Source organism: Podarcis bocagei (genome assembly GCF_964188305.1).
Source record: "Podarcis bocagei genome assembly, chromosome: 2".
In the NCBI taxonomy this organism is placed as follows: Eukaryota; Metazoa; Chordata; class Lepidosauria; order Squamata; family Lacertidae; genus Podarcis; species Podarcis bocagei.
In genome coordinates, this window is record NC_138126.1 from 38755613 (window position 1) to 38777253 (window position 21641).

General features: G+C 43.0%; 1 protein-coding gene and 1 long non-coding RNA gene across 13 annotated transcripts in view; one reads left to right on the forward strand and one right to left on the reverse strand.

Annotated features, from left to right (window-relative positions):
- The window catches only part of LOC308581527 (contactin-4), a 527693-nt gene that overhangs the window by 487662 nt on the left and 18390 nt on the right, over positions 1-21641 (forward strand). For 11 of the 12 annotated variants that reach the window (XM_081184014.1, XM_081184021.1, XM_081184022.1 and 8 more), the window contains 2 exons: positions 10793-10968; positions 14885-15005. In XM_081184014.1, the coding sequence (XP_081040140.1) occupies positions 10793-10968; positions 14885-15005 (297 nt within the window). The remainder of the gene's footprint in view (positions 1-10792; positions 10969-14884; positions 15006-21641) is intronic. The other variant, XM_081184020.1, reaches the window with a different exon arrangement.
- The window catches only part of LOC308581710, a 30218-nt gene continuing 27220 nt past the window's right edge, over positions 18644-21641 (reverse strand). Inside the window, exon 4 of the long non-coding RNA XR_014005201.1 lies at positions 18644-18766. This is a non-coding gene — a long non-coding RNA (uncharacterized lncRNA). The remainder of the gene's footprint in view (positions 18767-21641) is intronic.

The window sequence follows — 21641 nt, forward strand, 5'->3', positions numbered from 1 at the left end:
CTTGGCTGCACCCTTTCACCTTACTCCCTCAGCAGTCAATTTTTCAAACAGTTCACCGTAGGGCGAGGCAGGATTTCTTCAAGATATGGGGAACAACAGTAGGAGAGGGCAATTATTATTAATCTTATTTGTTTTTTATTGAACTTGTTAGTCACTTGTTACACAAGTGACTTACAATGTATTTCCCAGTGAATTTCAACATACTGCCCTCAACAGTTGCTTGCAGGCTTCCCTTGTCATATGGCTGGCAACTGTGGGAAGAGGATGCTGAACTAGAAAGGCCTTTATGGTCTGATCCATCCAGAGGGTTCTTTGTATGATCCAATGGGAGCCGGAAAGCATTTCCTTCTTTTAATCCGCCAGCCTTACAAACTTCTGCTGCAGCTCCTTCTATTTTGAGTGTCATGGACTGGCTGGACACAAAGGAGGGGTGGCAGAAACCAGCGGGAAACTCCCAAGGGAAGAAGGCTCAGAGCCCGGGGATTGGCGGTGGAACGATGATGAGTGGTCAGAGGGAGGAGCAGGAGCAGACTGCGGGGAGGAGGAGATGTCGGAAGCTGAAGAGGTAACAGGGTTTAGTGAGCAGGGAGAGTATGTGAAGCTGAGAAGCAGAAGTGGAAGCAGGAGAAGAGGGAGGCCAAGAGGCAGAGATGAATCAGGCTGGTGAAGAAGCCAGGGTGTCTTCCTCTTCCGCTCTGACAAGCTCCTCTCCCTGCTGATCCCCCAGGACCAAGAGAGGCATGAAGTGGGATGAGCAAAGGCAGGCATGCCATCCGAGTCTCAGATTGTTTGGGAAGACCTAGGGGAGGAGAGTTAGGCAGCTGTGGGAAGGCCTTCAGTCTCCACACCTGCCTCTCAGGTGTAAGACCTACTGAGAAGAGTTGCTGTGCTCATTAGGCCTGGCACTCCTGAGCAGATCTTGTTTCTTCTAATAAAGAGTTAACTTCACTTACTCTGTGTGATTTACTGCTAGCTCACTCCTGACATTGAGGGGCTGAGAGAAGCAGAAAGAGTCAGCTAATAGTCAAAGTTGAAATGGGACCATTGGAGGCTATGATGCTCAGATATCTCTCCCTAAAATCAGTAGGATTACCCCCAACGTGCTTATGCCCCAAATATTTCTGACTGCAGTCGAGTTTCAACACATCCCTTTCGTGTTGATGTTCTTTTCAAGCATCATCCTTGTATATTTAAATTGACAGGCATTTCCCCCCACCCCCACCCGTGGATTCTGCATAGTTGGAAACAAACCAGAAAAGCAACCTGGATTGTAACTGGAACTCTCATTCACTACTTGCCTTAAAACTATCTACAATAACATCATGGTGGATATTTTGGACTTTCTGAAATTGCCCAATTGCTTCTTGCACTCTCTCTGTTATTTTTGCCTGTTTCACTCTGTAGCTGTTTTTATTACATTTGGAGCCGGAGTTGAAAAAGGCACCTGCCTTTGGAGTGCCAGGCTGTGATTTATTTTCTGTTGCTTGGTTTCAGGCCCCAGCAGATAAGTGTCCCACTGTGTCATGTACTCCAGATTAACATGACACAACACAGCTCTGCATGATCTACAACAAGCAAATAAGACAATGCAGAGCTGCTTATTCTAAACAATGCCTCCTAATAGACACACAATCAATATAAAACCAGGGTGGTTTTTTGTTTTCAAATTGGATGATTTGTTACTCACAGACTTATGCAGCTGGGTGGCTTGTAATTCTAAAAAAGAAAATCATTGCAGCTTTGTGACAACTGCAGGGTTCGTGCTGCTAGCAAATGTCACCCATTCCAACTCTTTTTGCTTTGGAAAGGAAGAGCTTGAGTTAAATAAACATAACAAGCATATCCAAGTAACCTGCACCTAACTCATTCTATCCTACTAGCTGCTGAGTTCTTTTTCAAGGGAGGAATAGGCCCTTTGGAATGTGCTTCTCTTATAAACAAGAGTCAGGTGTCCTGCTGTATAACTGCTGAAGTTTGAATACACCTGTTAATCAGCCAGAATGGAGAACTGCAAAGTAGAACAAAGTGCTGGATGAAGATTTTGGAGGATGGGACATTTAGGCAAGCTGAATGGGTTTATCTTCTCTTTACCCGTGCACATTAGCTTTCCTTGCCCTCTGTCCACCCAGCCATCCAGAGGGGAAGTGCAAAGCAAATTCTGGTCATGGCTTGTGTGGCAGAAGACCACAGATGACTAAGTAGTGACAGCAAGGGGCAGGAAGGTAGCCAGGTGGTTACAAGGATGCCCAGTCATCCCTGGAGTGGGTGCCTCAGCAGGTGTCCCACAGGGCTTAATCCTGACACCAGCCCTGTCAGAACACAGATACAAGAGGATTAAATGGCACAAATTAGGTACTTTACATCTCTTCTTGAGGCTTTGTCCAAAGGTAGAAATGAGTGAAGCATTGGTAAGAGAAGGAAATGGCTTTGGCACATAAAATTATCTCCTCTCAGATATTGCTCACCTTGGAGTGAGGTTTGCTGGGGGGGGGGCGGGGAGAAGACGAAGGTACCAGGAACCGAGTCTGATTATTCAGGAGCTGCTGGAGCCAATTATAAGGGCCAGCATTTTGCCAGTGTTAATTATCAACTCTGGCTTGCATGTGTGCTTATTTATTGCAGCAGAGAAATTGCACTCTTGCTTAGTAAGTGAAATGTATGTCTATTGTCTCCTTGGAAGATTTGAGATTCCAAGAGAGAGTTAAAATGTAGCTAAGATGCCTTGTTGCTGCTTTTGTTGTCATGCAATGCAAAAATCCTCTTCTCTGTAAACAGCACTGTTGTTTTCTTTTTTGGATAAGAACTAGAGCTGCAGTACAGAAATTGCTGACAGGGGCAGAAGCAAAACTCTTCTGATCTTCCAGTGACACCTACAGTAAAGAGAGCTATAGTCTCTTTTGAAGAGCTGGAACCTTACAGATCAGTTTGGTTCTGGGACACATAACGAAGGGAGCTTTTTAGGAATCTTACAGTTTAGGATACTTGGAGTGTTAACTCTGCTTACCTGGCAGGAAGCCCCATTGTATCCAATAGTACTTACTTCTGAGTAGACATGACAAAAATTGCATCCTGGTAGGACTACTGAGTACAACAGTATACAATGCAATACTTAGAAGTATTTTCATAAGCTTTTAAATGTTCCTACAAAGCTGCACATGGCTCCGATGCTGCAAAGTTTTAAGTGAGTGTTAAAAACTCCCCTTTTGGATTGCTTTTAATAATTAAGTCCTGTCTAGGGACTGCTCCTGATGTCCTGAGTCTTGATACTGCTGTCCTATGTATTGTTTATATTTGTTTTAACTGTCGTGTATAGCTTTAATTTTTTTTAAAATGGACTGTTATGTGGCTGCTATTGGTGTGCTTAGTTCTATGGCTGTTAACATATTTAATTTTGTCAGCCACCTTGGGTGGGCTATGCCACTAAAGGCAGCATATAAACACTTTTATAAATAATAAATTAAATAAAATTTCCTGGAAGACATAAATGCACACAAAAAAAATCAATTCAGTAATTAAGGATTCTGATTCCCCTCCTCCAGCTTAATTATATATCATAAATGCAAGGAATTCCACTGTATTTTACCCCCACACACAAATTGTTGACTTACGGATCTTTTAGGTTATTTTGTGCTTTTATGGAATGCAACAGCTTGTCTAACCAAGCCTATCATTGTTTACATCATAATTTATTTGGGGTGAAAGATAAGTAAATCAACAGTCCTTTATTTTGCCAGGAGTTACCTCTCGTTCAGTTTACCTCTTGAAACCTTGCTTCTCAATAAATCAGGGATGGAGATGAGCTAAACAGTTGTTTTCCCAAGGTAAGCAATTGTGTAAACAGGCAGAATATCTAATCATCACCATGAGCAGGTGGGATCCAATTTTGCCAGCTGCAAAGCCTGTTGAGTTTACAATTGGATAGATTATAGCTACAGCCGGCTGTGTGACCCCTCTTGCCAGGATTGCTTTAGAAGGAAGAGGAATAGAGGAACCATTCCTTCTTTGGTTATATCCTTGGTTTAAAGCAGTTTAAGGCAGCTGGGAGATAAGAAGAGGGCTTTCATAGAAGGCCTTTGTAAAAGAGGGAATTAAGATTAGTTATTTTAATTTATGCATTCAAATACATTTGAATGGGGAGCTTGCCATACACTAGTCCACGTAAAGATATTAAAACAGAACAGTGCAGTCAGAAGTGTTTTCTGATGTACTCAGCATTTATTTATTTGTAAACGAATTTATATGCCACCTTTCATTTTGAGGAGATATTTACACTGCAAGTTTATTTCTGAAGATTATTTCACAGATCTTCTGAAGCAACAGAGAATGTCTAAGGGCTTATCCACACGCACCTTTCCTCTGCTCTTTCCAGGTATGGACTATACTTTAAAGCTCAGGTCCGAGAGCCCTTTTTGCTCCAGAGCTTTCCCTATGAAAATCCACTCTCAAAGCTCAATCAGAGCAAATGGCAATCCTCAAAAATCCCTAACTGATGTTTGCTTAGCGTGCACACTGAAGAGTGACTTTTTGCAGGGAAAGCTCAGGGCAAAAAATAATATTTGATATTAGCAGCCGATTTTTAAAAATGGAAGATAGCCGGAATGATGCTGGGTTCCATAAAAGAAGATGCCATAATTAAATAGCTCATTCTTACTAATACTTTTGACAAATGCAGATGTCTTATGTGTGATTGGCATTTGGCTTCATAACACCCAGGCACACTTGGCTACCCTTATTTGACTTCTCTATTGCACTTTTCATTTGCTGCTACAGTAAGGTCGTTAAACATATCTTTCACTTTTTCAAGTCCTTGAAAACAGATTGGTAAGCTTTCTCCTTGGGGGTGATTTGTAAATTGCTTTGCAGAAGGCTTAAGCTCATGATGAATACGACTAGAAAAAGTTTCATCAGAGTTGCACTCTGGTGTCATTTTTCATCAGGTTGTTTCAGCCACTCACAGAAATGCAATATGTCAAACTTTATCTCTGCCTGGCTTTTACAAAATATTAATGAATTAAAAAAAATTGATGGCCTTGTAGACATCGTGCATTTGTTGAGTTCAGCTGGATGAGGTGTTCAAAACTCATCTCAAAGAAGTAAAAACAGAAAAACCTTCCAGTTGCAAAATATAGAGGTTGCTGCCAATGAAGTTGGAATACTTCATTCATAAAATTGTAGAATTGGAAGGGACCCCGAGAATCCAGATGTAAAGTTGCTATGTATATTTCAATGTATATTTCAAGTTAGAGGCTAATACTAGTAAAAATGAAGTTTCTTACAAAATAAAATTTCAAAAAGATTGTGGCTACATATTACCAAAATTCAGGAAATCAACAGTCCAGAACAAACCAAGGAATGGATGGTTGCATTTAATGAGTATGTATGAGTAATTTTTGTACTATGTAAGTAGCCCTTGTAAAGATGAAGGGTTGCAGCCAATTGTGTTTTTCTGTTCATATAATAGTCATTAATCTAGTGGAGGCTCTCTAATGGATGTAGAATGGAGGTGAGTTTTCCTCACCTCGGCTTCCTCCTGCAGCTCACACAGATTTTCTGGATGGAGCTGTGACGAGGGCTACAGGAGAGGGGGAATTGTAAAAATCTCCGCCCCCTTACTTCAATTACGGGCACGCCCACTGGATCAGAAACCCTTCCATTTGTATGGCAGTACAGTCATAGTGTTTTTATTGTCATCTATCTCATTTATAGTATTTGACATTTTGGAGAATAATAATAATAATAATAATAATTTATTATTTGTACCCCGCCCATCTGGCTGGGTTTCCCCAGCCACTCTGGGCGGCTTCCATAGAAACCAAAAAAACACTAAAATATCATACATTAAAAACTTCCCTGAACAGGGCTGCCTTAAGAAGAAGACCAAGTATATCGGCCATTTAGGGACACAACATGTGTTGAGATCACATGTTAAGGTAGCCATTTTGGATCTCAAAATTGTGATTAAAGGATAATGATAATGTGGATGGACTCAGTCTGTATGTAATGTACATAGCAAGGTTTCCCCTTTGATGAGTATTTGTAGCATGTCGATGTTGCAGTTTTGTTGGTATTAAGAAAAGAGTTGAAAGGGGTAGGGAAAGGAGAGAATTTCTGTAATGACAAGGGAATTATACCTAGAATCCATGTACTGAGTGGTGAATTCTGGACCTCTTCTCTACTAGATGTCTAACCGAAGCCATTTCTGTTTCCTAAAATCATTAGAGAAACTTATTCCTCTGTTCATATTTGTTAACCGGGTCTCATTAAATCACGTCAAGTGGATAAATGCTTCTTCCTTGTGCTGAAAAAGAAACTGAGGAGCATTGCAATTAACTTACTTGCCTAAAGCAATACAGCAAATCATTGAGAGGTTGCTGTGAGTCGCCTGGAATTCATCAGAAAACCTGCCCTTAAAGTTCCCTCAGCTTGAATGAGACCCATATAGATGAGAGAGGCCCTGATAAGAATGAGCTAGTTGCCTCCCGAATCTCATCTTTCCTTGGTGTACTTTTCCTTTGTAAATACAGTGAAACTCATCCAATTGTCTGTAATCAGTTTTTAAGTCCTCGGTAGAACTTTCAATTGCCTCATCCAAGGTTTTAAAAGTCCTAATTTTATCTGAAACCCTGCATGGTATTTTGTTACAAAGGGATGTCAGGGAAACAAATGTTCAGAAATGGCATGATTCTAACAATCTAAGGAGAACCCTACTGAGAACTTCTTATATACACCAGAGGCCAATTTAGCTCAGCATTCTGTTTTCACAGCAGCTCTGTGGGAGAGCATGCAGAAGGTTCCAAGGTCAATCCCCAGCATCTCCTGGTATGGCTGGGAGAGACCTCTCTCTGAAATGCTGGCGAGCCACTGTCCATCAGTGTAGACACTACCAACAAACCACAGGTCTGCCTTGGTATAAGATAGCATGCTATATTGCTAGCTAATATTCAGTGGCATATTGCTTCTGATACTGGAGGTAATATGTAGCTATCTCTATTGCAAACTTCCATCAAACCTAGAAGGGGTTGCTGAGTACAACAGAACTAAGAGATCAAGTAAATATGTAGTAGGGTGGCCCAAGGACTCTTGATACGTTGCATCAAATACTTCCTTTCTTTCCATAGGTGAGAACAATATGTTAGAAGAAACTTGGGCGTACTGGTGAAATAGCAGCTCTGTGTCATGTACCCACTTTAGAAAGGTGTGGTACAAGTCACTTTGAGTCCTTCTGTCATTATATGGTGTATTTCTTCCCAGTCTGCATCACTGCCTGTTGATGGGCAGATGGAGAGATGCTCAGCCTAATGACATGACCAGGCCATGTAGTCCATTCCACTATACACTGTGCAGGGAGATTTTGGCATGAAGCTTCCATTTGGGAAAATAGGTCCCATTTTTCCTCTTTGGAAACATGATATAAGTTTTTTAGACCATATAGTTCCACCCTTATACTTGCATTATTCATGTTTATAACATATCATTGGCTGCCTGGGTTGTGTGTCTATTGGCTAGATGCAAATAGTACCTATTAATAATGACCGCTCCCCGCATAAAACGGGGGGCGACCTTTGCGTGGACGCGCGCAGCCCCTGGATCTGGAGCGGCTCCATTCAGCATAGGCTTGGCTTTGCCTTCCCTCAGGTGGGATACCTGGAGGTCTCCGCCTACCCCAGTCAGTTGTCCAATCCCACCTGGGGGAAGCATTGCCAAGGAGATCAGGCCAGGTCGGGGAGGGATTACCTGCCCACACAATAGAGGGAGGATCTTACCTGGGAATCCTCACTTGGCTCCAGAGCTTCTCCCACCCTACCCACCCTCAGTTAATGCCTTATTTTGCAGGTTAACTTTTCTTCACAGATTTTGCAGGTTAACTTTTCTTACATGTATGCGGGCGCTGCTACGTTAAGGTCGCTGTCAATGGGCTGGAAAGGAATTTCCCTGCATTGGCAGGTTTCGCCTTTCCCATAGCAAAACGTCACAACTTTGGCGGTATCAGGCCTTGGGCGGAATCCTTTTGTCCATCTTCCTCTTGCAGCGGCGATATCAGGGTTCCCTGTTAAAGGGGTTTCTGAAGTGAGGCTTTGACCGTACGCCGAAAGGTCGTCATTGCTCTCCCCTGCGGCGGCGGCGTAACGGGGGCGGCTATCTCTGCTTGAACATATGTTCTCCAGAGCAGGCCCATCCCCCACACAAACACTGGATAACCCTGATGCTCCCTAGGTCCCCGGCCAAGGGGACTGGGGAGGGAGAACGCCCAATGCCTGAGCCAAGGTCTACCCACATTTGAAATTTAATAAAGTTGTGGCCAATTTAATCCCATAGCACGTTGTCTTGAATCGTTATTCCACATGACGGGGGGGGGGACCGCTCGGGATCAGGGGACTCCGCCTGTCCACGCAAAATCATTTCCTCGGGTTCTTACTGGAGAAACCATGGCAGTGTATTCGGTTTAGACTCTAACACTAGACATTCCTTACAATAATTCACTATTTATATGAGCAGAATATTCAGTTTTTGCAACATGGTACCATATGCTTCTGGGTTGTAAAGGTTTAATATAATATTTAAACATGTAACAAAGTGTGTGAGAGCAGTTTCAAAAAGACAGGGCCCATACTTTATCATCATGCAGATTAAGGTTGCACAAATCTGCCATTTAAAAAACTTTTATTGCTTTGTCACCAGCAACACACTGTAAATTCTATAAACACTGAAAATACACGTTTATTGCTTATATTTTATTCTTATCTTGTTTAATTTAGTTTAACCACAATTGTACTTCAACACACCACACAACACAGAGGTCTTGCTACCAAAACACAATGCATTCTCCGGAAATAATTTGATGGGCAAGTGAAAATGGAGAGATGCTGTTGGGTGACAGGGGAAAGGCAGAACTGCTCAACACCTACTTAGCTTCCGGGGAGGGTGACCAAGATGATCAAGGGTCTGGAAACCAAGCCTTAGGAGGAACGGTTGAGAGAGTTGGGTATGTTTGGCCTGGATAAGAGAAGACTGAGAGGAGACACGATAGCCATCTTCAAATATCTAAACAGCTGTAACGTGGAAGATGGAGCAAGCTTGTTTTCTCCTGCTCCAGAGGATAGGATTCCTGTTACAAGAAAGGAGATTCTGACTCAACATCAGGAAGAACTTTCTGACAGTATGAGCTGCTTGACAGTGGAATGGACTCTCTTTCATTGTATTTTACATTGTATTTACATTGTATTTTAATATTCTGTTGGAAGCTACCCAGAATGGCTGGGGAAAACCAGCCAGATGGGTGGAGTATATTATTATTATTATTATTATTATTATTATTATTATTATTATTATTATTATTATAGGTTGCTTGGATGGCCATCTGTCATGGATGCTATAGTTGAGATACCTGCATTGTAGGGGTTGGACTATGTGACCATTGGTCCATGCTTAGCTTTCCACTGAAAACAATGGGATATAAAAGTGCTTAATCTGGCTAGATATACCTTTACTCTGTACGGTTCTGAAGCATGTTTTTATTTGTATACGGCTATGAGCATAACTGCCTTGCTGGATTTTCCTAGTTACTGATTTTATAAGTTGACACGTTTGGTTTTGTTTCTAAAAAAAAACCCCCAAAACGAGAAATATACTAAAATCAGAATAATCACCTGTATTTGAACTAGAGATTTTAAGAAAGAACACAGTAAGCTGCATCCAACTAAGCTATAGTCAGAATAGACACATTGAAATTAATGGACCTAAGTTAGCCATATTTATGAACTTCATTTTCCCCCCCAAAAAGATATTTATTAAAGTTTTTTTTAAAAATATAACAATGAAAAAATAAAGAAAGAAACAAAATACAACATAAAAACAGTTAAAAAACAAATAATTTTCCATACCATATCTTCCTTACGCTTATTTCCCCAGACCTCCTCATACCTCCCTTCTTTGTATTCCACTTCAATTTGTTAGTTCAGCAAATCCTTACCATTAAGCTTTTACCCATTTATAAACCCTTTTTTCCCCCGTATCTCCTAAAGCATTACAGCTGGAAACCCCTTAGTTTCTATCCAACATCCTTCTAACATTCATTAATTTTACAATATTTCTGTAAATAGTCTTTAAATTTCTTCCAGTCTTCTTTCACCAACTCTTCTCCCTGGTCTCGGATTCTGCCAGTCATTTCTGCCAATTCCATGTAGTCGATCATATTTATGAACTTCAATAAAGACTAATGTTGCATACAACTCAATTTTGTCAATCCATCATTATTTTAATTTGGGGTACACTTAAACCCATACAGCAATAAATACACTCAAGCTGTAGCTTTCAACAGTAATGACAACTTGTCTCTGCACTGACCAAACTACTAGCTCAGTTTACTCTCTACTTGTCAGTGTGGAACAGTACAGTGACCTGATACTGCTATACCAGTGTGAGTAGATAAATAGGTACCACTGTGGCCAGAAGGTAAATGGCATTTCCGTGTACTCTGGCACTCATCATGGTGTCCTGTTGCACCAGAAGTAGTTTAGGCTGGCTACATGACCCAGAAAGCCGTCTGCTGACAAACACTGGCTCCCTCAGCCTGAAGCAAGATGAGCGCTGCATCTCGTAGTTGACTTTGACTGGACTCAACTGTCCAGGGGTCATTTACCTTTTACTACTGGTCATACTGTTGGTATAAACCTCATTGAACCTGCTTTAGTTAAGGACCACTTAAGGGCTGTAATCTCTCTGTGTGTGTTGCTGTTACTGTTGTTTTTAAATCAGGTGAGTTACTTTCTTTGGTGTCCTTTATTACCTGCAGATCCAACACGATTTATGGTGGCACCTAACAGCATGGATGTCACTGCTGGCGAAAGTATTCTTCTGCCTTGCCAGGTATCTCATGATCACCCGCTAGATATTCTATTTACTTGGTCATTTAATGGACACCTGATAGACTTTGAAAAAGATGGGGATCACTTTGAAAGAGTTGGAGGGGTAAGTATCACTATTAGTAATCTACCAAGGCAATTCTTTATGAGTGCTGAGAATTTCAGCAATGAGCAAGATATGTTTATGGGCAGACCTACAACTCTAGCTGTGTTTATATCTTTAGAGCACATTTCCTCCCCTCAAAGGATTCTGGGCACTGCATTTTACCCCTCACAGATTTACAGTTCTGAGCAACCCTTAACAAACTACATTCCCCAGAATTCCTTGAGTGTGGGAAATGTGCTTTGAACATGTTTTAAAGGTATAGTATGCATGCAGCCTCTGCCAGCTTCCAACACTGGGTGTGTACACACCTACATACTCATACTGTAATAGTATGCAACATAATAACTCCAGCAATGAAATGCTTCATTTATGTACTGTCTACAGTGCCAGTACAGTTCACTCTCCCTTGAACTGACAGTGCAATCGGAACAGAAGTACTTTGCTGCCGATGTGAACCAGTACAGTGGTATCTCAGGTTAAGTACTTAATTCGTTCCAGAGGTCTGTTCTTAACCTAAAACTGTTCTTAACCTGAAGCACCACTTTAGCTAATGGGGCCTCCTGCTGCTGCCGCGCTGCCGGAGCATGATTTCTGTTCTCATCCTGAAGCAAAGTTCTTAACCCAAGGTACTATTTCTGGTTTAGCAGAGTCTGTAACCTGAAGCATATGTAACCTGAAGCGTATGTAACCCAAGGTACCACTGTACTGTTTAAGAATATCAGTGTGAATGTGTGCACTGAATAGATATACCTGTTGTGAAAACAAACCCATGTTTAACTGACCACTCCTAATGAGGGACATGGGAAGAGTTGGACACTGAATCCTCTGCTGGACCCAAAACCCTGCCAGCTTCTGCCACCAGTTAGATAGGAGGAATGCCTTATCACCATTTTTCTTTTGCTCCATCAGTTCCAAGTTAGTGTAGCTCAGGGGCCAACAGGTTAGACCAGGGTTTTCCAAACTTGGGTCTCCAGCTGTTTTTGGACTACAACTCCCATCATCCGTAGCTAGCAGTGTCCAGGGATGATAGGATTTTTAGTCCAAAAACAGCTGGAGAACCAATTTAGAAAACCCTGGGTTAGACCCTCATGGGATCCATGGAGCTTAGCATCATGCAGATGCCAAGTTCGTGCTGCACTGCTTTGAAATGGCCTGTTTGAGGGTCTTTCTCCTGGCAGCTGGAGGACTGCAAGCAGTAGCTTACTACCATTTTAGGTGAAGCTGGGGGCATCTGCTGCAGTGAAACCCCACCTCACCAGTAGTCCTCTGTACTACTAAAGCTGGCAGAGAGGATATGAAATACAACCTACCTGCTCCCGCACCCCCCCAATGACATCAAGGCACGGTTGGGGGCAGGATTGCAGCCTAATTCTTTCCAATTGTCTTGCTAGCGTGGTAATCTTTGTATCTCCTCAGTTGCATTGTCCAAAGAGTAATTTCTCAGAATTCTCTGCTTTTCAGAAGCTAAAGATCATTAGCAAATCATGAAAAATGTTCAACTTTGCACTGACATAGAAACAAATGTGAAGTTAGGTCTTAAGCATTTGGCAGTAGTTTGCATTATTTGTCACCATCCTTATTTGCATTATTTGTCACCACCCTTCACAGCTTAAAAAAAGAAATTGGATCAACTAAGCTCTACACGGAAGTGGACCCACTGAAATTAATGAACACGAATCTGTTATGTCAATTAATTTCGACAGATCTACTCTGAGTAATACTTATTTGCATACCACCCATTACTGCTGAGCAGATGGTGTCTGAGAGGCAGATTGCCACCTTTTCTATATAATGGAGATCAGCTTATATTTAGTATATGTGTTACCAAAATCCAAAATGGCAGAGACAGCAAGCTGTTCTTTGAAACTGAAATAAGAATGGGTGGGTTCTATACTACATAGAATGCAAGGCTCCTGTATGGGAATGTACAGCTCTGATGGCATCATATGAGGCTGCACATGACTTTGTCTTTACCCTTCTCACCAGAGCCCAGAAACATACCTACAGCCTTGCAATAAATGCTACCCACATAATCAGGCTCTATTTTATCCCTTCTGTTGCTGCAATTGTCTAGTGTATGCAGACTTTCAGCCATGCTTTGGGTTCCAGAGATGATCCAAGCAGCTGCTACAGCATCTTCTAAACCATCCTCATAATCACCCCCTTATCCCTGGCTGTTAAGGGAATCAGGCTTCAGAAATATTTTGGAAACTTGGACCAGAATCCAAAGAGCTATAGAACTGGTACTGTTCATGATCACAAGGAGCCCTTAGACTTACCAAACAGCAGCCCCCTCCCTGCTCTCCTCATGTATGGCAAACTGCTTTATAATCAAAGGGAACTTCAAACACAGCTTGTGATACGACATAGGAGACAGCTGTTGAAATGGGAGAAAACTCTATCTCCACTGGGCTAGTGCAAGCCCCTTTCATGAGCAGCTCTTTGGATCCTAGCCACTGTCTAATATCCATCCTTCTGCAATGCTGTTTGAGTTTCTCCTAGTTTTAGCAGTACATGCAAGAGCGACACCAAGCCTCTGGCTTGTATGCTTCCTCCCATGCCTCTTCTCTGGCATAAGCGTGAGATGAGAAGCCCCCACTTCCTGTTTAAAACTAATCAGAATTCTTCATTATGTCTGAATTCAGGGAAACTGTGGTTCCTGAGGGAAAAAAGCTGTGATCAAACCTTGGTTTGTGACCGCTGTTTGTTCTCAAAATGCCCCCCTTTTTAACATTTTTTTTTTTAGTAAAAAAATCCTAGTCTTATACATGGAAAAATACGGTAGTTCATTTTAAAGCCATTTGAACAGTAGTCCCTGTTGCTGGTACTTATAAAGCATTTTTGTTTTCAAAATGCTTTACCCTCTGCCTTTTTTTTTTTTTTACCTCATGTAAAATGGTCATCAGCTATTTTAAGGTAAGCTGAGGCCAAGCGCTAGTAATTTGCCCAAGGCAAATTAAGCCAGTGCTACCTGGAACCAGCTATCCCAGATCCAAGGTAAACTCTGAGCCATACTGGTTTTCATTCCACAAACAGAAGAGGAAATTGCAGTTGCAAACATTAGCTGCCATCCCTTGACTTTCAAGACAGGTGCTGAAATGCGGAAAACTGTGGAAGATAAAATAAATCATTTAAAAGTTCTGCCCTGCAGGGGGCATAGCAGCGGCGATAACAGCTGTGGCTTGCAATTACACGTAATTGTATCCCCAAACCCCAAAATATGTACTATATTAATATCTCTCAATTAAAAGGCTGCAACTGCAATCTTATGCTTAGATTTCTAACTTGTTAAGCACTGTGCCTGATGGACAGAGAAAATGTGTTTGGGTGTGTGTGTTTTTCGAGTCACACAATCATACAGAACCATAATTAGTTACCTGCAATTGCTAATCATACATGAGCATTTGGCATTTGGAAAAACAAATTATCCTTCTTTCATGCTAGGTAATGCACATGTCCTCAGAGAGCACTGTCCTCATGACCTTTTAATACAAAAGCCAGGCAATCGAAATGCTGGCTGCGGCACAAAGACTGTGGAAGCTGTTAACAAAGGCGTCCCAATTTGGGCTGGTGCTCACTTGTTAAATGGATGTAGGAGGAATGCAGACATCTGAATAGCAATGAAGGCTATAAACTGGATGTCTGGAGTATGGCAGAGCACAGCCCACCGTTCCCCCCCCCCCATCCGTCAAATCACATTTGTGGCAACAATTTGACTGACCCTTATAGGCAACCATACTTTCAGCTCTTATCTTCAAGGAAAGCTCACATATATTAAATAGGTTATGGGTTGCATTATGAGCATTTTCATCAGCTGATGTAAAATAAATCCATTAGCCACAGTTGTCCTTCATGTGATAATGATGTTTAGAGCTCATTAAAAAGTAATTGTAACCACTTTCCCTTACTTTATCAGCAGGATTCAGCTGGTGATTTGATGATCAGAAGCATCCAGCTGAATCACGCTGGAAAATACGTCTGCATGGTGCAAACAAGTGTGGACAAGCTATCAGCTGCTGCAGACCTGATTGTAAGAGGTATTTGAATTTTGTTGCCGTTGTTGTAGTAAAACTACTGTTCCCACCAACCGCTGCTATGGATAATAACATAAAGCACAGCTTGAGAGAGTTTACTACGCTCGATAACTAGCAGCCTATGAAGTACTACTGATTATTTGGTACAAAATATGGAGGGGGGGTCTTCTATCGAACCTTAAATGGTAACAACATGCGCTAATTATTTATTTAGTTCTGTTTGAAATGTTGATGGCGGTGTTAATATGCTGAATGTGGATGTGCGCAGAGGCAGTTTTTTATGTGAGAATGTACTTTGCTGAAAACCCTGAGGGCTTGTGGATGTACTGATTCCCTGTACCCCTTGGTGTGAACACAGTTTCACCTCATGGCATTTCATCTAGGGTCAGGCAGTGGCAATTTGCTTGCAAGTTTTGCCCTTTTACAAATTTCATAGGCACATCCTGCCTTCCTGTGGCACTTCAGTGGGTCACTTAGTTGGGCAGGATGGGGTTAAAAATTGCATATGTTCTTTCACTTCCCCCTAGTTTTAACCATTGCTCAGCAATGCACATGTGCAATAATGTGCAAGTGATGGCTTGCAGAAAAGAAACATGAACCCAAACCAATGGGGTTTTTTTGTGCTGTGCAATGGCCACTTCAGCTAAATATGCTTGGCAAATATACAGCTGCTGTACATTGCAAATGGTGGTGGCTTACACAGAAAATGAAAAAAAAAACCAGTCCCCTTGACGTCATGCATTGGTCATTTCGGCTCATTAGCTATCAAAGGGGTGTTGCACCTGGATCATTCAAGTAGCCAAGATCAGTTACTGATCCAGTTACAGGTGATTATAACAGAGATAGATTTGGAGTCTGAAATTTGAAAGCTAAACTGGCAGCAATTTTATCATTGTCCAGTGTTGGAATGGGGCCAGAAAATAAATTCCATTCTCAATTTTTTTGGAAATGTTACAACAATTTTGACTTGGGACAGTGAGACAGCTGCTCTCCAAAATGAAATCGGATTTCAAGATACAGAGTGCCCCAGTACATTTCCTGCTATTGCTGGTTTTCACGTTGGCGGCTGTTACGGGGTGAACATTTGATATGAGATTTACTAATTTTAGTTAGAATTTATTCCTATGCTGCCTTTCAGAAAACAAGAAAGGCTTACAGAATTGTGACTTTGGGCATAACACACAGGAGAGACTTAAGATAGTTTAATGATAATTATGTCTTCTCACCGAACCCTGGGAAATGTAGTGCTGTGGAAAAGACTAAATATACTTAATACGGAATCCTTTTTACTCATTAAATTAAAAATCCCAGGATTCTTTTGAGGGAGCTATGGCAACTGTAGTGGTATAATATATTTGTTCCGTGGTTTGGACCAACGTTTCATGACATCCATCTATTGGAAATTGGTTTTCCCCCCCTCCCCCAGACAGTCTGCACTGTGACAGTATTTATTCAAGCATTTTTCTGCAGCCTTTTATAGTGGAAACCTTCAAGGCAGATAAGGATATCATGATAAAAACAATCAAACAGGAGCATAAGTGCAGCAGCTACAGCTGGAACCTATTGGTGGCCCAGATCCTCACCAAACTCATCCCACAAGGCCAGCCTTGATAGCTGGGCAGGGCCATTCACCTGTCTGCTGCTTTATGTCACAGTAATGCTCAGTGTACGCATTACCCTGAGTGGGACGCAGGTGGCGCTGTGGGTTAAACCACAGAGCCTAGGACTTGCCGATCAGAAGGTCAGCGGTTCGAATCCCTGCAATGAGGTGAGCTCCTGTTGCTCGCTCCCTGCTCCTGCCAACCTAGCAGTTCGAAAGCACGTCAAAGTAAAATAGGTACCACTCCAGCGGGAAGGTAAACGGCGTTTCCTTGCAGTGCTCTTGTTTGCCAGAAGCGGCTTAGTCATACTGGCCACATGACCCGGAAGCTGTACGCCGGCTCCCTTGGCCAGTAAAGCAAGATGAGCGCCGCAACCCCAGAGTCGGTCACGACTGGACCTAATGGTCAGGGGTCCCTTTACCTTTACCTTAATGCTCAGTGTAAGCCATTTTCCTTTGCCCATACAAATTTAAATCAAACAATGAGGACAACAGCACAGTGCTGTCAATCAGCCAACTGGAAGGGCTGGCAAAGCATTCTGCCTTTGCAACACTGATAGCCATGGTAGCTCTTTCAAAGGCTCAATGAACCCCCATTTTGGTAGAGCCATGTCTTTTCCTACTCCACACCAGGCATCAGGTGTAGGGCGGGCGGGTGCACCTTGGCTGATATAAACTCACAGGACCACTTAGGCCAGGGGTCAGCAGACTTTTTCAGCAGGGGGCCGGTACACTGTCCCTCAGACCTTGGGGGGGGGGGGCGGACTATATTTTGAAGGGGAAAAAATGATGCAAGAGCACCACAAGCCCCGGTGGCTGCTTACCTGTGTCTTGTGAGTGGCAGGGGCTGGCGGTGGCGGAGGGACAATGAGCAGCGAGTGAAAGGGCTCCGGAGAGGGGCTGCTTAAAATGGCGGCTGCTCGAGCTCTGCTGGTGCTGGCACCAACAAAGCCCAGCCCCCTTCCTCCTCTAGGCAAGGCAGGGAGAAGCCAGGAGGAGGGAGGAGCCGCCGCCGTGTGAGGGAGAGGGAAAGAAGACGTGTGCTGGTGATCCACGTGAGAATTCCTGGACTGTCCACAGGCCAGATCCAGAAGGCAATCAGGCCTGATCTGGCCTGCAGGCCTTAATTTGCCTACCCATGACTTAGGCTTACAAGCAAGAGCTTCCCCACCCCGACCTACTGTATAAAGCAAGAGACAGAATGCTAAGAGAAGAGGAGGGAAAATCCAGAGGGGATTTCATTCAGCACAGACCAAGTTACACACACTCCCTGCTGCAGGGCAAACAGAGTGAAATAGCTAAGCAGGATTGTTTGGTGTTCCACAGCTCAGGCACCACAACCAAGAAAGCCAACTGGAAAGCGGTGTCTCTCTTTTCCCCCCACCCCCGGCCCCATTAAAGCATACTCTAGATGGCAAGGAATCAGATAAATGAGCCTCTGCACAGGCAAGCTCATATGGCACAAGAGAGTCCTGAAAACAGTTTGGGACCAGGGAGTGATTTGGGACACCCCTGACTGAAGCACATTCACATTAGGTTTTGTTGGAATAGCAGGTTGTCTGAGGATCCCTCTCATATCGAAGGACTTGTTTTATAATACATTATGATGGCCATCGGGACGCAGGTGACACTGTGGGTTAAACCACAGAGCCTAGGGCTTGCTGATCAGGTCGGGGGTTCGAATCCCCGCGACGGGGTGAGCTCCCGTTGCTCGGTCCCTGCTCCTGCCAACCTAGCAGTTCAAAAGCACGTCAAAGTGCAAGTAGATAAATAGGTACCACTCCGGTGGGAAGAAAAACTGTGTTTCCATGCACTGTTCTCGTTCGCGAGAAGCGGCTTAGTCATGCTGGCCACATGACCCGGAAGCTGTACGCCGGCTCCCTCGGCCAATAAAGTGAGATGAGCGCCGCAACCCCAGAGTTGGCCATGACTGGACCTAATGGTCAGGGGTCCCTTTACCTTTACCTTATGATGGCCATATTGAGCCATTTAAGCAAGGAAAGTTCCCTCAGTTTATTCTCAGCTCACTACCTTATATAGATTTAAGTTGCCGATATCATCCTTAATTATCTCATGCTTTTGATCAAGTGTGTTGTGCTTCTGAATATGAACGCTGTGGTCCGTACATAAACCTCTTGAAATTCAGAGAAGAAGCCATCTTCCTCTTGCCAGGAGAGAGAATAGGAAACGTGATCATTGTCCATTTAAGAAGACAGCAGTGGTTTATCAGCTGTTCCCTCATGGGAGCAAGATATATTGTTGCTGCACTAAATGCACACTCCATTTAATGAGGACGAGGCCCAATGAGCAGTTTAAATACCAATACATTAGGCTACTAAATATTTAAAATCCGTAATACTTGAAGTTCTTAACCGAAAGTATATGCATCATTTTGTAGGGAATAATCTTAAATTTTGCTAGGAGTCTGTTAAGAGGAGAATATATTGCAAGGAGCCTGCAAATTCAGCTAATGACTTTATTCCTGCATTTTGAATTTCCTTCCCCCCCACACCCCTCCTTCTTCCAAAAGGAATTTTCTTTGCACATTGCACCATCTGCTGGAGAGGAGAAAAGAGCAGTAAATCAAGCTTTTACATCACCTGCTGATAACAGCTAGTGATGGAAAGGCACATGGCTTGCCTAGTCAATTACTCTATCTTAGAACTTGACTTGAACAGGGGGGGGAACTAGTTATAGCTGTGGTTCTGTTTCTTCTACACTTAAAATTATTACTGTCACTACATCGTTGAATTTGACTGAAATGCATGACAGTTGACAAAAACTAAGAGATCTGTGATACTTTTAATCACTCTCCACTTCGGCTTAGCATAAGTTTTCTGAATTTCTTGGGTTGTTGCCAATAGAAACTCACCTCCGAATAAATCAGCTAGGTTTTAAGGTAGCACAAGCGTCTATGACCTTCTGCTTCATCTCTCTAACAACCTGTCTTTGGGATTCTGGTGATAGGATTCTATCCCATTTTTTAAAAAAATAACTAGTAAACATTTTATGTAGGTCAAAGCAGAATATTTTAGCAGGTATCTCTAAACCTGGGGGAAGAGGTTTTGCTTGGTCAAGCAGGTGGGGCTTCTCTCACCATGAAGCCGTGTGGGAGAGCACATCTATGGACACTCCTCTTGGGAGGCCAGAAAACACTTTCAGGACAGAACATGGCAAAACTGTTATGATCAAAGTTGCATTCCCAAATATAGGAGAATTTGGAAGTATCAGAATCACTCTGTATGGCTCCTTGAGAAGGAGAGTTACGACTTTTATCCCTTAAAACTAGTATAGTCGTACCTTGGTTCTCGAACGGAATCCGTTCTGGAAGTCCATTCAACTTCCGAAACGGTTCAGAAACCAAGGCATGGCTTCTGATTGACTGCAGGAACTTCCTGCACTTAATCGGAAGCTGCGTTAGACGTTCGGCTTCCAAAAAAAGTTTGCAAACCGAAACACTCACTTACAGGTTTGCAGCGTTGGGGAGCCAAAATGTTCAAGTCACAAGGCGTTCGAAAACCACGGTACAACTGTACTGAACCCAAATGGTGAGATATACTGCAAACGTGTTTACCACCTATGAAATGCAACCACCAGAGGAAGTTTACAGAGCCCTTTGTAGCAGAGTGCAAAACTCTTTGAAAGGAAGGACATAAGAATCATAGAACTGTAGAGTCAGAAGGGATCCCAAGGGTCTTCTCGTTCAACCCCCTGCAATGCCAGCATGGTGCAGTGGTTAAGAGCGGTGGACTTGTAATCTGGTGAACAGGGTTCGCATCCCTGCTCCTCCACATGCAGCTGCTGGGTGACCTTGGGCTAGTCAAATTTCTCTGAAGTCTCTCAGCCTCACTCACCTCACAGAGTGTTGTGGGGGAGGAGGGGAAAGGAGATTGTGAGCCGCTTTGAGACTCTTTAAGGGGAGTGAAAGGTGGGATATCAAATCCAAACTACTACTACTACTACTACTACTACTACTACTACTACTACTCTTCTTCTTCTTCTTCTTCTTCTTCTTCTTCTTCTTCTTCTTCTTCTTCTTCTGGAATCTCAACAAAAGCATCCATGATATGTCATATTGGACTAAGCCTCCTTGCAAAGTTTTTGTATTTCTTTTTAGAGGGAGTTGCTATTATTTAACATCATCCACATATATTGTGTAGTAATATTTGCAGAAGACTACCTGATCTCAGACGGACCCAACCACAGGATAGATGTATCCTGATTACTAGGGGGAAAGGAAGGACAAGCTGCAGAGACTCTAAAAACTAGAAAATAAGACAAGAGCAGGGAAAGTGCACTAAAGGGGAGATGAAAACTGCACCTCTTTAGGACCCCAGAGTGTGTCTGGTGTGTAAACAACTCACTTACCAATCACAGCTATGTCCAGAAACAATGACAGGTGGAAGCAGCCAAGGTGGCTCATTTCATAGAAACTACTTGCAAGGGTGCATGTACATTCTGCTTCCTAACTTTCTTTTCTATGTGGAATAGAAAGCTCAGCGTTTGGGACGGGGCATGTCCAGGGACACCAACAGAAGCCTACGTGGGCACTCGGCTGATGAACTCTACTGCAGACATTCCATTTTAACAATTCAAGAATCTTCACTGCCCCATACACTAAATATGAGCCACTGTCTTGCTTTGAAAGTTTTAAAGCAGGATCAGTTAGAAAGCCACAAATGACATAATTTTAATGTGGCCTCCAAGGTTCTTGGTTCTGTCTTCAGGCAGATGTTTTACACCCCATTTCTAACCTTTAATAAAGGTAAGGGGACCTCTGACCATTAGGTCCAGTTGTGACTGACTCGGGTTGCGGTGCTCATCTCGCTTTATTGGGAGACAGCTTCCGGGTCATGTGGCTAGCATGACTAAGCCGCTTCTGGTGAACCAGAGCAGCGCACGGAAACGCCGTTTACCTTCCCGCCGGAGTGGTACCTATTTATCTACTTGCACTGGCGTGCTTTCGAACTGCTAGGTTGGCAGGAGCAGGGACCGAGCAACAGGAGCTCACCCCGCCCTGGGGATTCAAACCGCCGACC